Here is a 17946-nt window from a genome sequence, read left to right on the forward strand (position 1 = left end):
AAGGGGGGGGGGGTTCGAAATTGTTATAAACTATTGAAAACATACAAATGCTTAAAGACGTACGAACAATAACAATAAAACTTCTAGCAATGAACATCGTTTCAAATTGCCTATTAGATTGTGTATCCTTGACTTTTCAAACATTTTTTAACTCATTACATACTGGTCATAATTGTTGATATACTCGAACACTTTCTTTGTCTTTGTAATTAGATTAGCATGTGAAACTCTATGAACTAGTCTCTAATAAGTTAAACCAGTTCTAGTTACGAAATCAAACTAGCAATTGCATTAATGATGTGACAAGTGGGTAACGCCGAATATTATACCGAATCCATAAATTTGTGTAAATTTGATGGCAATGATAAATCTACTCCAATAGTAACACCAAAATGTAAATATATAGGTACATTATTTTTCTTTTAACATTTTTTCTATCGGTATAAGGTTTGGTGCAAATGAATAGTGTTACTCCAAATTTGGTATGTTACTATTAATTATACCAAATTTGGTGTAAGGCTTGGTGTCAAATTTGGTATTTGGTGTCTTAATTGGAGATGGTCTTACAAATGATCAACGCCCAACCATTTAAGCTAGATTATACAAACCCGTAATACAAATCAAATAATCTGATGATTAATCGAAGTATTACCTGCTACTTAACAAACCAAAACCAACTATAGATTCCTAATTTCGACTAGCGATCTAAAATTAGGTAAAACAACTAAACTGATCCAATTCAAGTCAAATAACCAAAACCCCATAATAAGATCAACAAATCTAATGAATGATCAAAGTATTACCTGCTATTTTAACAAAATCAAAAACAATTACAGATTCTTAATGTCGACTAACAATCCAAAAATTAGGTTAAACAACTTAATTCATCCTATTCAAGTCAAATAAGCCAACCGTGCTAAAGCAATTAAGCAATCTTTGTATAAATGGAATTCAATTGAAATTAAAGACACAACCAAGTCTCAATACAATCTAAAACATGTTTACAATTTTTTATGTGTCAATCAAATATTATTAAAATAGACTTAATAAACAGTTATTAAACATCATACCTAAACTTTTTTTTACACAAAAAGTACTAAACAATATCCCAAATTAGTTACTAAACATTAGTAAATAGTTATCAAACATTAAATTAAATTGAAGGTAAGAAGTTCAAACGAGGAGAGGACGGTATTATTTTATAAGAAAACAAGAGTATCTTAACTAGACAACCATCACATGTGATACTATATGGGGATGAAATAGTGTGCGGGTCACTTGGCCCAAGACTTGGGATGTAGCCAAAGCCGCTCGCTTGTGTCTATCACCAATTTATCACATGTGATGGTTGGTTTCTTTAAGATATTCTCATATCGTACCCGTTTGAAACATTTCGTTAAATTAAAATGTTAAGTTTCAAACAAAGTGTCACGCAAAATACTAAACATAGGCATATGACGTTTAGCTTAGTTGACAAATAAGTGAGATGATTTTTCTCAAATACAAGACATATCTTTGGTTAGATCCCAGACCCTCCTTAGCCTCAGCCACTGAGTGAGTTAAAAAATGTCTCCTCATATTGACGTCCTTGGAGGCAAGTTCCGTATCAGATAAAATTGGGGTCGCCAGTAATCAAATTTGTGCCCAAAAATACTATACATATTCCATCTTAATTAATTATAGATAAGTCCATTACAACCAACAAGTCTAGACCTTAAAATAGAAAAGGTGTTGATCTAAAATGGTAATTGGGTCCGGTCTAGAAATTGGGTATATGAATGATCAACTCGTGGGCTTGAACCCAAATAACCCTTGATTTTTTATTATTATTATTATACTAAAATCACTTTATTCAACTTATATCTTATGTATTATAAATGTAATATATACATATAGACTCGAAAAACTGGGATCAGGTAAGAACTTTAATCTCTCGTGAGAACCTCTGAGAAATCGTTGCATGGTTTTTTTTGTTTGATCGGAAGGCTCACAAAAATGCAGTGACATTCATGTAACTAAGTGGAACTTTGGTGACATGGATGTACTTGACATGAACCTTAACGTAAGTCTGTATGAAAACTTACATACGTCAAATAACTTAATAGATCTTTACATATCTTATCATATTTCACAAAGTGATTTTTACGAGATATGTTTGCATATGTTTTTGATAACTTCGTTATCTAACAGAGTTTTATCATCTGAATCATCAGCTTTATAGTTTGTGCTGGAGTGAAGAGTGCTATACTAGATTGATATTTTGTACAAATGATTTGTAGGCATTCAAATGAATAAAAGATTGTCAACTTATACTCCATTTTAACATCCCAAGTGAAGAATGTGTTGAATTGACTAAAACAGATAAAGAAAATCGAATCCAGAATCCACGTCGTATGGTAGCTAGGCTCGTGGGTGGGGATCACCAAAAATGTACTAAAGCTTCAAATCTTCATGCTATCGTGCGATTATTGTTGCTACTGTGACAAATGAAAAGAGTCTGAACGATAGTGCAATGAGATAGTGACACACAATTGTGGACACAATAGCAAAACGATGTCCAAGGCATAAAAACTGTAGAATTTTTAAGATTTAGGGTTATGCGTGATTTTTTGCATGTTGAATTTTAGAAGGTACTTCAAGGGTTTGAAGCAAAGAGGAGTTGCATAATCAATTTCTTTAATTACCACCTCTGATTGAAACATACTCGGCACGTTTAGTTTTTAATCTCAATAATAAAAGATGTACGATAAGCAACAAAAATAACAAATTACGTTGTAAAAGTCGTATATTATATGATAAAGATAATATATTGACCAAATAGAGCCTAATATATATCAACTACTCCACAACATTTACCAACTCCATCTACAATATTATTGTATTTTACCATAATTTCTATAAACCCCAATTAATTTATTTATGTGTTACTTTTTCTTTTTCCCCCAAAAAAAAAAAGAATTAATTCCAAATTTGTTCATCACATTCTGCACACCCTTCTTGAGCAATATCATCAATTTGTACCCCAGAATCATACACCCCTCCAATTTTCCAATCGGCCGGCAACACACTCTTGGCCCAAATCCACTTTCCGTCGTAGCCGGCGGTCACCACCAGCCGGAGTTGCAGGGCACCCGCCGGAACTCGACTGGTGTCCCAAACAGCCCCATGATTTCTGCTCATAAAACCCCAGTTTGATGAACCAACCTACAAAATGAAAGAAATCCAACCACAAATTAGAAGAAAGTACAAGTGTATTGCACAATGCTACAAGTTGGATTGCAGAGTTTTTAGGGAAATTTACATAAATAGCCAAAGTTGCCAGGTGGTTTCACTTTTTAGCCGTAATCTGACCCATATTCATTTTTTTGTCCATTCTTACACAAAAAGCTTACGCAAATATATATATATATATATATATATATATGGACTGGTTTTTGGGAAAAAAGAATCCTTAAGCATATGTGTATGGTTTTTGAAGCCTAATGCATATGCATAAAGTTTTTGCATAAGAATTCCACTATATACCATATTATAGTGTAATTTTTATGCAGAAATCTTGCGTAAAGTTTTTTGCGTAACGATTCTCTATTTTTTTTTTGTCGAAAACCAATCCTTACGCATAAAGCCTTTAAGTGTAAGGATCGACTAACAAATTAATTTGGATCAGAAAATGGACAAAAAAATGAAATCTGATCAGTTATTTTTGTCAATCTCTTGGGTTTTTAAGTACCTGAGCGATGTCGACGCCTACGATTTCAGTTTGACCACCTTGGTATAGAAATTTGAGAGCAAGATAATTAGGTTTTTGAGATGATTCTTCAACTCTCACAGCCAAGTTCTTGCCTTTATAATCACATGGTATTCTGTTTAAAACGAGACAAATAGAGGTCAAACTCATACTCTTTTTTTTTTTTTTTAACGTGAAATGTCTAAAATACCTTTAACGAAATAACTAAAATACCCTTTTTACCTTTTATATTCCACGTCGGCAACACCAAGTTTCAACAAGTTTTGGCCCAAGCCCTTATTAGCCATGGCCATGAAGGCTCTGCTACTCAACACAAAATCTGTTTCATTGCTTTGATTCAGATCAGTTACTATCACTCGAGTCCCTTTTTGGCTACACAACTTAGAGTCTTTGCATCTAACCTGCAAAAATTACATCCATACCCTCATTCAAGACATAATTTCACAACACAATATGATAAAGAGTAAGACTCTGACCAAGAATGTGAAGTACATGAATTCCAACCTGGAAACAAGCCCCACAACCCGACCCGGATTTGTAGATGGTAGGAACAGCTGCAGCAAGATGACTACCATAGAAGCTTGTAGCTAAGGACCCATACCCACATGCTCCAGCTGCATTATTTTCAAAAATTAATCAATACCCATAAAATTACTTCAAGAAATCGATATTTTCAATTGAAAAATCCAATTGGGGTCGTAACCAAATGGGTTGAAGCTGCAAATCTTGCAAAAATCCCACGACTTTTTTCTCAAGAAACGTCATCTGGGGTGAATGATTAAAAAGTAAAGAAAACGAGTGAATTGATCTCAGGAACCCTTACAAGAAAGAGAAGAAGCTTTGGAGAAGAAAGCAGCTTTGGTTTGATGAAGACATCGATCACATGCATTTGTGGAAGAGATGGAGATGGAGATGGAGATGGAGAGAAAGAAGACGATGCAGAAATAAGAGAATCCCATTTTGTTGTTGGTTCAGGTTTTGTGAATTATATGCGTATTTATATTTGTTCTCGGAGACGCGCACAGGGAAGGAAAATGGATTACACTTCAACACGCTCTTCATCATCAACGCTTCTTTATGGGATAAAATGATTTATAACATCCGAATAATAAATTTTCGATTTTTCTGTTCCAAAATAAATAGGAAAAATTGTATTAAAATGAAATCAACATTCACATAATTTTTATTATGGGAAACCAACTTTCAAAATCGTCATTTTGGGAAACCAATTTGCACCTGATTCCTATTTTAGGGAACCAACTTGCAAAATAATTATAGAAAAATAACTAAAATTCGTTTTTTTTTTCCAAAAATTAATGCAATAAAATCTATTTTTCATTTTAAATCTCGTTTTTTTAATTCAGATATCAAATTGAACATTTTTAAAAAAAATTCCAAATTACCACAATAAAAATTGTTTTTTACTAATGTAAAAAAAAACCATTTTAATAGAAAAAAATTAATTGATGTAATAAAAAATAAATATTAAATATCACATTTAAGATTTTTATATATAACCAATTGCATCAATTAATTTTTTTCTATTAAATTGATTTTTTTTGCATTAGTAAAAAACAATTTTTATTGTGGTAATTTGGATTTTTTTTAAAATGTTCAATTTGATATCTGAATTAAAAAAAACGAGATTTGAAATGAAAAATAGATTTTTTTGCATTAATGTTTGGAAAAAAAACAAATTTTAGTTATTTTTCCATAATTATTTTGCAAGTTGGTTCCCCAAAATAGGAATCAGATGCAAGTTGGTTTTCCAAAATGACGATTTTGAAAGTTGGTTCCCCAAAATAGGAATCAGGTGAAAGTTGGCTCCCCAAAATGACGATTTTGAAAGTTGGTTCCCCAAAATAGGAATCAGGTGCAAGTTGGTTTCCCAAAATAGAAATTAGGTGAAAGTTGGTTCCATTTTAATACAATTTTCTCTTTTAGAAATATGTGATTATTATATTTTTTTTACAACAAAAGGCAATTTTACGTTTAATTATAAGAATAATTATCTCATCATCAAGAGTAGGTAGACGTTTACATTCAAGGGTGGAGACTGGAGACATATTTTCAAACAAACTAAAATAGAAAAATAGACACTTAATTTGAAACTAAGGGAGTAATTTTGTAATTAGTGTAATAAACATTCAATTTTACACTCGTTTTTATCTAATAGAAGAATTTTCAACCTACATCGCATCAGGTGATTTAGATGTGATCAAGTTTGGTAACTGTAGTTCGATGACATATAGAGATTAACAGTCATGCAAACCTTTTAGTGGTACGAGGGGTTTTGACCCAATGACATCGTGACAAACTCAAGATCTTACCAGTTGAGCTATCTTTTAGCGTTAAAGTAATCAATATTACACTGTAACTTAAATTTTTATCCGTATTATCAGTCTTTTACTAAATCAAAATTAGGTTTTGTTTTGAGCATTCATTAATTATTGTAATTATGACCCTTTATAAAGCAATACACAATTTCATTCGGGTCTCTATCGTTTATATGTCTACATGGAATGTAGATTGAGACTAATGCGTTAAATTAAGTGATCCAAACCATTTTGGATCTTTAAGAAATCACGTTTTCAGAGATCACACATTAATATCGTAATTCTATAACACGTTACGTAAACGATTCATTTACTCATCGACTTCTTTTATAATCGTAAAGTTCCGTCAAGAAATATTTTATATTCAACTTTTGTTGGTAACTTTAAGTCGATAAAAAGAACGTATCTTAAAAAAACGATATTAAAAAGAACAGTATCTGTAATTTAAAGACACGGTTTAAAAAAAGTTTTAACGGTTTAATAAATACCGTGGAATACGAGGTTTCATTTGTATTGGATCTAAAAACATTTTACGATGGACGTGATTTTATATATAAATAATTCATTGACGTCAAATGATTTGATTTTTATAATCAAAAGAAAATTTTGAAAAATATTATTTCTTCTATTAATCCATCAACGGAACCTTTTATTAGAAGGGTATTCATATAATACAGTAACATACATCTCGATTTTAATGTTTTTTTTATCTCAGTTGATGTTATAATACAGTTTTATGTGATTTTGAGAAAATGATAACGTTTTCATTATCGAATAAAATATAAATATGAAGATATCATAAAAATTGAAAGTAAAATATTGATACTAGTACCAAACTAACTATTTAAAGTTTCTTGTTTTTTTTGTGTATTCTCTAATTCATTTCTTATTTTTGATTTAATAATATAAATTTTTATTAGAATAATAATAAGTAATTTGTTACAAGTCAATGATTATTCTGATTATATTTTGGATTTTTTATATTTAAAATAAGATATTTATCATTTATTTAATTATATTTATCAACAGTTACTTATATGAATTCAAACATAAAGCTTTAGTAATTTGTACTTATACACAATTTACTTATAATCTTGAATTTTAAATAATATGTAAAAAAATAATTTTTAATAGTTTTAATCAAATATATTTTATTACTATTTTATAAAAAAAGTAATTAAAAGAATGAAATTTTATTTTATAATGGGCAGAAAAAAGAGGCACTTGGGAGTATTACGAGGAGTGGAGACAATGGAAAACAATTGATGATGGTCTTCTTCGCTTTCACCGACTCTTTTATTATTTTTATTATTATTAAATTAAATCCATTTTTTTTAATATCAATCTATTGATTTATATTTAAATCTTTTGTAACAATTTATTTTTCTTCATAAAAATAGGTCTCAAAAAATAAAACTGAAATTCATTAAACCAATATCATGTTCACAAAATGGTATTTTCAGTCCAAAAAAAAACAAAAAAAAACTCAAGATATAAAGAATGACGAAATTAGCCTTGGTTAATGATGAAGTTTTGGATTTGTTAATGCTTTAGGGTAAGGGTAGGGCTAGGCACAAAAGCAATGTGAAAGTTTGAAGTTTGGTGAGAGGGCAAAGACAGTTTGGAAGGAAGTCAAATTCCAAAATAAAACCAGCTATTTACAACTAAAATGGACCACAAAATCTCATGCCCATTCCAATACCAACTCATTTACAACTGTACCTTTGGATTACTATTAACCAAACCTCAAACACAACTTCATCCAACCATGGCTGAATATAATGTATGACTTATTCAATAAGCCATATATGGTTGTTTTGGAACTGGGAATGCCACGTATTTGAAGAACTATAAACACGTGCTTACAAAGAAGACCTTTATAAATGAAATCCAAATGTTTTAAGTTTGTTGAAATGATACTGTTAAATGAAACTACATACACGATGACGAAAATAAAATAAAAAAACAAGCAATAAAGAGATAAAATTGTCATTTCTGTCTTTTACATTTTTTATTCAGTACAACAGCCTAGTAACAAATTAGTTCAATCAATACAAACAGCTTAATCCATACATGAGATGTTTGCTTTCTTTTTCCCTTCACTTTGGTCATTTTGGGATATCAGTGGGTTTGAAGACGCAAAGAAAGAGGGTTGGATTGCTTCTAGGACATTTATGGTATTAGTTTGTTTGAGTTGACCGAATAAAGACTAGTAAAGGGTTCTGGCTTTTTTCATATAGCCATTTTTTGCTTAATGGCTTCACAATTAAACTATAAAGAAACACTCCTGTATCACTAGACAAATAAATCGTCCAAGACATTAAGCTCATTAAGCTATAAGTAAACGGTTCTTAATGAAATAATAATCGAACTTAATTTCATCCAAACTAAACCACTCAGTATATTCCACTAGAAATGGGCCCACATCAGATTGCAAAATTTAAAAACCCCAAATTGGCTTAAACAAGGATTCATATAACCCGAGTTATTTAATGTCTCTAATAATGGTTCTGATCTTAAAATCAAAACATTATGACAAGCATCTGATTCGAATCGAATCATATCCTGCACCATCTTTATGGCATATATAACAAACTATTTCAATTCAAATCAAATCGTATTTAAATCAACTTCATTTTTTGCAACACTTCAAGAATGTTTTCAAGATTTATATACAATAAATACTCACGTACATTCCTACTTTTTTGTTTTTGTAAGCTTTGAACCCTTTACCTTCAGAAGCTAGAATTTACAGGTAACCTACATACAGTTGGATCAATTACAATCTCATATCATTTCAAGAATTTTGGTGTACAATTAGCTTGCTTTTTCAGATAAAGCAGAAACAAGATCAGTCCGTGCTTTCTCGAGCGCGCTCGACAAATTCTCCGGCTTCCTTCCACCAGCCTGAGCGAAATTTGCGCGGCCGCCACCACCGCCGCCACACATTTTCGCTATCGGCCCTATGAACTTCCCCGCTTGTATTCCCATACTAACTACAGAAGGACTGAATGCAGCAACTAAACTCACTTTCTCTTCACCTGGACTCGAGCCCAAGATTATTGCCGATGGATCTCCTAAAGCGTCAACGAGATATTCGGCAGCGCTTTTGAGCGAATCTGCATCCGTATCATCCATGAATTCAACGAGCACCCTGAACAATAAGATTTTATTTTTAAAATCAACATCTTTGTTATTCAAAATTTTCATAATCCGGTTGACAAACCAGCTGATGAGTGCTACTACTAATACCAGTATTTGTTCCATTCATTCTTTGTCATTAAGGTTATGTTCGGGAAACTAGCTGATAAACTAGATAACAATATAAAATGACCTGAAATGACATGTTGAAAAATTACTCAATTCTCATATAATAAAATGAATAATTGGAATAAAAGGTGAAAAAAAAGCCACGGAGCTTATTGAAAAGCTATCTGAAATAGTTTTCCAAAAAGCTGGCTTATAAGCTAGTTTATAGCTTTACCGAACGGGGGGTTTTTATCAAGCTAAAAAAATAAGCTAACTTATCCTTAGTCGGCAACTATGTATCATCTTTTCCTTGGATCAAATTTCGTATAGCATAGATATAGAAACCTGATTTGTGTCGAGGTTCCAACATGAAACACGTTGTTTGCAATAACCGATGCTTTGTAAACTGCGGTTTTTGCGCGGGCGGCTGAAACTTCGTTTTTTGCCATTCGGAGTTCTTCCATAACTGCCGCCACCCTAGACGGTACTTCTTCAGCTTTTACCTGTACAGTGAAAGATCAAAAGTCTTGAATCAACATACATTTGTATAACATTTATGTATATTTTGCACGATTTTAGCTACGGAAATTACTTTAAGTGTGGAGCAAAGCTGCTTCATGTAGTTATCTCGGTCACTGACGTACTCGATAAAAGCATCACCGGCAACCGCTTCTATTCGTCGTATTCCTGAGGCAATTCCTTGCTCCGAGATTATCTTGAAGCCACGAATCTCTGAAGTATTGCTAACATGCGTGCCCCCACATAGTTCCATGGATACACCAGGTACGTTTACAACACGAACCTAAAACATCAGAAATTACAAAAAAAATTAGAATTAATATATGTTAGGTGTGGACGGTTTCTGGTCCTTATTAGTTCAATGGACTTATGAACACCCCTACATTCCTAAGAATAATATAAATTTCAACTTAGATGCTGTTTACCAAACTGACTGATAAGCTAGTGGTCGACTGAAAAGCTAGCTGTTAGCTGAAAAGCTAGTTGTGGATAATAAGCTAGCTGTTGGCTGAAAAGCTAGTTGTGGATAATAAGCTAGCTGCTGGCTGAAAAGTTAGTTGTGGATAATAAGCTAGCTGTTGGTTGAAAAGCCAGTTGTAAATAATAAACTAGCTGATAGGCCATCTTCGATAGATGTGCCAAAAAGTTAAACGTGTCATAATGTAAAAACAAGTAATCTCCAATCAATATGCTAAAGTGCTTGCTTCTTGGGTGCCAAAAAATTGGCCATGTTGAATTACAGTAGCACACTTTGGTAAACCTCATTTTATCTCAAATCAAATATTATTTTGACATATGTTTTGTTCTAATTGGTTGAAGATTTAATAATCTATTTTAAAACTAAATACTAAATTAACTGTGTCGTATAAATAAAAAGTATAAATTTAACTAATTTACTAACTAATTAATATACATAAAAAATTACTATAATTAAATAAAATATATAAATAAAAAGATAACTAATTTAGTTAAACTAAATAATATACAAAAAAATAATTATATTTAAATGATAAATTAATAAATATATGTCAAATATATAAAAGTGCTATAATTTAGCATCGACTAGTCGGAGACGATTATTGCTATTACGATGAATAGTGTAAATTTGAGTGCTAAAATTTAGCATGTTCGGTTGAAGATGGTCTTGGATGATAAACTAGTTGAGTTTGGTAAAAAAAATTTGTCGATAAGTTAGATGATAATGTAAAATGACCTAAAAAAAATAAAATATAATAGACATAATAGAAAAAATTGAAAAAAACCCAATCAACTATCGGAAGTAGTTTTTCAAAAAACCAGTTTATAAGCTAACTTGTGACTTTCCAAACAAGTTTTCTTTCAATAAGTTCAAAAATAAGCTATCAACATACCTCTTCGCCATATTTTTCTCCGAACATTGCTATAGCACCGGCATTTTTAGCGTCAGCAATTGGCATCACTTCAGTTTCAAGAGGCGTAGCTTCTCCTATCCATTCATTGACCAAACCTTCAATTTTCGTCAACTCGTGATCAACAAGTTGTCTATGGAAGTTGAAGTCAAATCTTAGCCGTTCAAATGCCACCAACGAACCAGCTTGTGACGTCTCTTCTCCTATAACTTTCTTAAGTGCAGCTTGTAGCAAATGGGTAGCGGTGTGATGGACCTGAAACGGTCACCATGAATTACGAATTGAAAAATGAGAATTTAAGGGTGCGTTTGGTAAGCGGACATGACTGAACAAGATTGGAAAGGCGAGAGTAAGGTACAAATGTGAAAGAATTGTGGAAGGTTTTAGGGTTATAATTTAACATGGGTAGTTTAATAATTTACCAATCTTATCTATCTCCCTAATTTTTTTTCCACCAAATTTGGTGTGGCAAAAATTCATTCCCATCCTATCCCAGTCTAATGTCACACCAATCGTGAAACAAGTCTTTGCTTTGCTGTGGTCCCACGGACATGGCTTAACAAAAACTTTTGTTCCACATTTGACGCGACATTAGACAAGGATAAGGCGGGGCTAATTTTTTTGTCACCAAAATTGGCGGAACCAAAATCAAAGAGATGAAATAAGATTGGTAAATGAATGAACTACCCAAATCAAATTAAAACCCTAAAACCTTCCACAATTCTTTCACTAGAGGGGACAGTACTGGACGGGAGTAGCGGTACCAATTGCATAAATAGGCATTTGGGAGTACCTTAGCCCGTTGCCTTAATTTCGCATCAACTGCAGCTTCGACTTCTCTACCGACTGTAATAGTTCCTTCTTTTATCATACCTTTGTGAACGTATATGTTGCCCAAGGATTTTTGGACATCGGCTATCTCTACAACAGCGGTCTTTCTGCTTTCCGTTTCAGTGACTTTTAGCAACCCTCGGTCTCCGATTTGACCACCCGATTCAGCATAAAAGGGAGTCCGGTCCAGTAAAACTTCAACTTCACTTCCTTTAGAAACCTCAACTACAGGCTTCCCACTCAATAGAAGACCCTTGATCACTGCTTTAGAATAAAGGGTGTCGTAACCGAGAAACTCGGTATCGGGAACGTTTTCAGTCAGCTCGGAGCCGTTTTCGACCATGAGCTTAACGGTATTATGGGCAGCTTGTGATTGACGCCTTTGAATTTCCATTTCGGCATCGAAATCACTCATGTCTATAGAAACACCACGTTCATCGGCTTCTTCCATGGTTATTTCTACGGGAAATCCGTATGTATCATATAAAAGGAAAGCAATTTTACCCGATAAACATGGGGCGGTTTTGTTTAGTTTCGCATTTTCTAAAGCTTCATCCAACATTTCATCAAGAAGCTTTTCTCCTCTTTCCAATGTTACCACAAAACGTAACTCTTCTCTTTTCAACTCTTCAAGAATACGAGCTTTTCTTGTTTTTACATCCGGATCAATTTCAGAACTCAAATCTATTACCTTTTCGGCAACAATTGGCAAAAATGCCCCTTCGATATTACCCTTTTCATCTCCTCTTATTCCGAGTAACCTTCCGGTACGTACAGCTCTCCGAATGAGCCGTCGCACCACATAACCACGACCGATATTTGATGGAAAAACACCATCTGATATTAGATAAACGATCGCCCTCATGTGATCACCGATAACCTGAAAAGTTACAATCTTTACTAAAATGTTTTCCATCGATGATCCTAAAGGAAAGACAATCTTGAATAGCATACTTTCAGTTTCGTTCTTGAAGAATCATCGGTAAGGGCATATGAGACATTTGCCAATTCCGACACCTTTTCTATAATCGGGAAAATCAAATCAGTTTCATAATTGTTGGGAACCTGTAGAAATCAAATAGACACCATAAATTTTCAAAGTTATACTTATTTAACAAACTATACCAAACAAACCCAGTATATCCACCTATAGGTGGGGCCTGGAGAGGGTAAGATGTACGCAGACCTGACATCTACCTCAAATTAGTAGAGCGGTTGTTTCCATGAAGACCCCTGGCTTAAATTTTGAAAAGCAGATATAAGTAAGCAAGAGCAATACAAATATAGGCAAGTATTGAAAAGAAGTTTTTGGTACCTTTTGTAAGATGCGAGCCATTCGTTCTAAGCCCATGCCCGTATCTATATTCTTCTGTTTCAGTGGTTCTAAAGAACCGTCGTCTTTTTTATTGAATTGCATGAAGACAAGATTGTAGAACTCTATAAACCTCGTATCATCATTCAGATCCTATGTATAAACATTAATCCAACGAAGTCAACAGTTAGAAACAGCGTGAAAAAGTCAACAAAACACACAAGATAAAACTTACGGCATCCGAATGTCCCCTATTGGGATGGAAATCATAGTAGATCTCTGAGCACGGACCACAAGGACCCGTCAAGCCACTTGTCCAAAAGTTGTCTTCTTCACCCATCTTCTTTATACGATTAGCAGGAACACCTATCTGAAGCGAAAGTGACAATAGTAACACATCCATATATTGACAAACGAACATATACTCCCTTTGTCCCATGAAAATTGCAACAAACATTTCCATATTAGGCAATTTTTTAAAGTAGAATTATAGGATTGACCGTTGTCATTGTGAGATTATGTGAAACCCCATTAGATTACTCTCCAAAAGAGCCATTGAAGAGAGAAGGAAAGTTCCAACATATATTTAGGAGAAATGGTCCAAGTCTAGCTGATATGGACTCCAACAGTCATTATTGCTAATTATTGGTGCATCTTATGGTGGTGCAAAAATATCCTTTATTTTTACTGTTATAAGAGGTCATTTAAGTCATCATATAAAAATGTTTAAGTCCAATGTTGTAATTTTCATGGGATGGAAGGAATTCATCCTATTTTAGTAAAAAAAAGAAAGAAAGAAAGAAGACGTTTCACCTCATCATGCCATATCGCGTATGTTTCCTCATCATGTTCATAGACGCTAATCCATAAGTTCTCTGCAGTCAATCCATATCTGAAAGAAAGGCACAAATAAACAAGATTTAGGAGAATTTTAAGAAAAAATCCACCAAACCAGGCAGGTCAAAAGTTAATCCAAAATGCATCTACTTGAAGCAATCGATATAAGTTTTTCGAAGTTTTACAAGGGCTCGACAAGTCTAGGATGCTTTTCATTCTCAAATGGGTTAGGGAGTTAATTTTGGCACTTTAGTTATAACTATTGCCAACCCATGAGCACCAAAATGCCTCATCTAGCAGGGTTGAAGAGTGAAGACATGTATGCAATCTTTCCTCTGAATTTAGCAAAGAAACTGTTTCTGCATTCAAGCGCGTGATTTTTGGTCCAAACAATAGTAAAGATAAACCAAATCAAATGAACTCGGCATATCCCACTCGAAAGTAGGGTCTAGGGGGTTTGATGTATATAGGACCTATCCTCTATCCCAAAGAATAGAGTGGTGTTTCCGTGAAAACCCCAGCTTGTGCAAAAGTGAGTGAAAAGAAAAGTAGAACAAAGACTAGTAAAAAGTAAGCAACAGAAAAAGAAAAAAAATCAAAGAGGAAATGAGAAAAAATAATCCATACGTACTCTATCGTCGAGAGTTCCCAGGCCCACTTTATTGCTTCTTTCTTGAAGTAATCACCAAAACTAAAATTCCCGAGCATCTCAAAGAATGTATGGTGTCGAGATGTTCTGCCAACATTCTCAATATCGTTGGTACGGATACACTTTTGAGAAGTAGTAGCACATGGTACTTGTCTTGGCACCTGAATACGATTTTCTGGCTATGTTAAAGGTGGACCAAAACTAAAACTATAACACGAATAGTGAAAACATGCTTAATGGTTCTCTATCGTGGCGTAAGTCGATTAAGATAACCATTGTTTTCCCTTTAAATTTCACCTCTCACAAGCCACGGATCTTCACAAATATAACCACTCTACAATTTTTTAGGGTAGAGGTCAGGTCTGCATACATCTCACCCCCTTCCAGACCCACCTTCTGGTGGGATATATTGGACTTGTTTGGTTTGGTTTACAAGTTCATAAATTTTGGGTTGGTGAAAAAGAAAATGTCTAACGATATTTAAGTACCTTTCCAAGAAAAACGGGCTTAAACTGAAGCATGCCAGCAATAGTCAGTAAAACAGTAGGATCGTCGGGGACAAGAGAAGAGCTTGGAAGAATCTTGTGACCTCTTGCAGCGTAGAATTCAAGAAATCGCCTACGGATGGAATTCCCACTCATGGGAAGATCTTGAGATGTCTCCTCGACAAGATCCTCAGTGAGAGGCTGTACCGAAGCTGAACAAGAGATTTATATAATCTTAGTTGGTGTTTTAATATGTCGAAATTTAGTATCTAACGGCTCCAAGAAACACGGAACAAGCATTAAACCTGATGCATTTCTGATGAAGTGTAAGTCACGCCTCTTGATTCTGGAGTTTCTAGAGGGCAAGCGAGTAGGATAGATTAGTGATAAACTTTGTACAATAAAGTCTCGGTAATTCCTGAAACCTGCATGCAAATTCTGTATTGTAAGCATATTTAGGGTCTGTTTGTTAGCAGCTTAATGAGATTAATGGGACAAACAACTTATTCAGTCAGCTATACATGACTGTTTGGTAGTAGCTTAAGGATATATAAAGTGGCTTATTCAAAGAGCTTCTACAGGGAGCTTTATGCAGAAAGCCAAGATTTTTCTAAACCTACCCTCCCGATTAAAAAACACTATGCTTCCATCTATGAAAAAATTGTCCCAAACAAAAACCTTCACAATCTATCCAGACAGATTAATCTACACAGACAGCTCTATCCATACAGGACTTGATGGAAAACCAACCAAACAGCCCCTTAGTCAGGAATTTTAGAGTTGGTTTCCTTAGGGTTGTTATTGTTAAGTGCATTCCATGCTTGTGTTTGATAGCTTGTGTTCTTGAATTTTGTTGCTTACTTCCAACTCGTTTTGTAAATTTTAAAATTTTCCCCGAGCGGGGGGGGGGGGGGGGTTGTCTTCACATTTGCGTGCATCTTACCCTCCCCAGACCTGACCTCCGGGGGGGAATATACCGTGCTTGTTTGGTTTGTTAAGCCGAAGACAAGCATGAAGACACTTTAATAAATCCTAAATTACGAAGTCATACTCCTTTGACAAAGATGTCCCATTTTTTAAAACTAATTTCCAACTACAAGTTTGGAGTATGAATTTTATTCAAATTTCAATAAAATTGCAAATAATTAAAAGAATGGAAGAACCAATGTGCCACAATAACGATAGGGATGCAAATGACTTGGTAAGGTCATCTTCCTTAAATGTATCTAGGATAACCGTGGGTGACCTAGTCAGCTTGGGCGCACCTCAACTAATCCCACAGCCCCTGAAGTTAACAGGCAAACAAACTGGTGACCATTGAGGAGCAAACTCAAGGTCATACCAGTTGAACTACCCATAATGTCTTAAATGCATCTATGCAACTACATAATTCCCAAAATATAATAAAATCCTAGCAATTCTCTTAGGCATAGGAATCTGATAAACCACATAAACACGATGTATAATTTTTCTCGTTTCCTATAATTGCTATCGGGTAATTCTTGATCATTCCTACTTCAAAACCCTTGAGAAATTAACTTCTTATTTTAACCTACTCCAACTATATCAGGATAAAAGATTTATTTTATTATTGTTGTATGAACATATTCTGATCCCCATGCTCCATGGGAGGTGATATAATTTGACTTTCTAGGGTCAAACCTAGTTCTTTAGGTTTTAGAACTAACATGGATTTTGCTACGAATTCAATCAATATATATATGTATTGATGGATTTGTAGTTTGGGGTACAAAATTAAATGTAGCTACCAAAATTTCTTCACAACTTAGAACATTCATATCAATTTTGAACTTGCAAATCAGTTCGCCTCAACTTAAAACTCAAACTGTATTGAAATTTGGGGAGTCAAAGAATCGTGTAGCCTACTGCAATAAAAAGGTAAGCAAATTCACAAAAGCTGAAACATGATGCTTAAAATTGAACTCGAAATCTCAGTATAGCTCAACTAATTATCAGAAATGAACCAAATTTTAAACATGGAAAGTAAAATAGTTAAGGAAACTGATTAATAATTCAAATATTAACTGATTGAACATTTGTGGAATAGAGAGTTGAAGAAAATTACCAGGAGAAATTGGAAGATGGCATTTGGGACGATATCTTGAAGTTGCAGTTGATGATGGAAATGGAGAAAACGAATATGGAAGATTGGAGGCATCCATGGCTACTCTCTCTCTCTCTCTCTCTCTCTCTCTCTCCCCCTGTGAGTGAAAGAGTGGAGCGACGAAAATGAATAGATAAAGCAAAGCAATCCACACGATTTGGGTGCCAAAAAAATTTATATTTGTATTTGAATATTGTTAATTCGGGTCCAAATTGGTTCCGGATCGAAATAGAGACAATTCGGACCGGTCCGGGTAAAAAAGAGAAAGACCCAAATTGATCTCACTTATTCATTTTAATTGATTTTTATCATATAAAAAATAATTTTTTGAAGAATTTGGTGAATCAAATATAGTAGCAAATACGTTTTTATTATGATTGGATCAATCAAATACGTTAAGGGGGTGTTTGGGATTACTTATAAAAGCTGTTTTTTAACTTATTTCAGTCTGACACCGGTGATAAGCT

General features: G+C 33.8%; 2 protein-coding genes across 5 annotated transcripts; both read right to left on the reverse strand.

Annotated features, from left to right (window-relative positions):
• Window positions 1–2767: 2767 nt before the first annotated feature.
• Window positions 2768–4794, reverse strand: LOC112525132 (expansin-like A1). Its single transcript, XM_025135100.1, has 5 exons — window positions 4572–4794; window positions 4253–4362; window positions 3971–4149; window positions 3731–3863; window positions 2768–3204 (listed from the first exon to the last, which is right to left on the reverse strand). Exons 1-5 carry the CDS (start codon window positions 4705–4707, stop codon window positions 2959–2961), a joined length of 804 nt encoding a protein of 267 aa, XP_024990868.1. The 5' UTR covers window positions 4708–4794; the 3' UTR covers window positions 2768–2958.
• A 3899-nt stretch (window positions 4795–8693) lies between these two features.
• On the reverse strand, window positions 8694–17574 carry LOC112525619 (alanine--tRNA ligase, chloroplastic/mitochondrial). Of its 4 annotated transcripts, XM_025135818.1 has the most exons (14): window positions 17441–17564; window positions 15660–15792; window positions 15358–15566; window positions 14852–15030; window positions 14197–14275; window positions 13619–13753; window positions 13387–13536; window positions 13026–13136; window positions 12034–12951; window positions 11423–11495; window positions 11223–11338; window positions 9926–10135; window positions 9679–9836; window positions 8694–9238 (listed from the first exon to the last, which is right to left on the reverse strand). In XM_025135818.1, exons 1-14 carry the CDS (start codon window positions 17531–17533, stop codon window positions 8902–8904), a joined length of 2901 nt encoding a protein of 966 aa, XP_024991586.1. In that variant the 5' UTR covers window positions 17534–17564; the 3' UTR covers window positions 8694–8901. The 4 variants fall into 4 exon arrangements, with proteins under 4 accessions (XP_024991586.1, XP_024991587.1, XP_024991584.1 ...); XM_025135819.1 differs by having other exon boundaries at window positions 11223–11495; window positions 12763–12951; XM_025135816.1 differs by having other exon boundaries at window positions 11223–11495.
• Window positions 17575–17946: the final 372 nt, after the last annotated feature.

This window comes from Cynara cardunculus (genome assembly GCF_001531365.2).
Source record: "Cynara cardunculus var. scolymus isolate 2C chromosome LG 13, CcrdV1, whole genome shotgun sequence".
NCBI classification, from domain to species: domain Eukaryota; kingdom Viridiplantae; phylum Streptophyta; class Magnoliopsida; order Asterales; family Asteraceae; genus Cynara; species Cynara cardunculus.

Bases quoted from the DNA above. Each gene is read 5' to 3' on its own strand.
- LOC112525619 (XM_025135816.1), bottom strand. From the start codon at position 17,533: ATGCCTCCAATCTTCCATATTCGTTTTCTCCATTTCCATCATCAACTG. The intron at 13,137-13,386 runs GTACCAAAAACT...TGATTTCTACAG, and splicing joins TGGCTCGCATCTTACAAAAG to GTTCCCAACAATTATGAAAC. The intron at 9,837-9,925 runs GTAATTTCCGTA...TTCACTGTACAG, and splicing joins AGCTTTGCTCCACACTTAAA to GTAAAAGCTGAAGAAGTACC.
- LOC112525132 (XM_025135100.1), bottom strand. From the start codon at position 4,707: ATGGGATTCTCTTATTTCTGCATCGTCTTCTTTCTCTCCATCTCCATC. The intron at 4,363-4,571 runs GTAAGGGTTCCT...AAAATAATGCAG, and splicing joins CAAAGCTTCTTCTCTTTCTT to CTGGAGCATGTGGGTATGGG. The intron at 3,864-3,970 runs GTAAAAAGGGTA...CGTTTTAAACAG, and splicing joins GCCGACGTGGAATATAAAAG to AATACCATGTGATTATAAAG.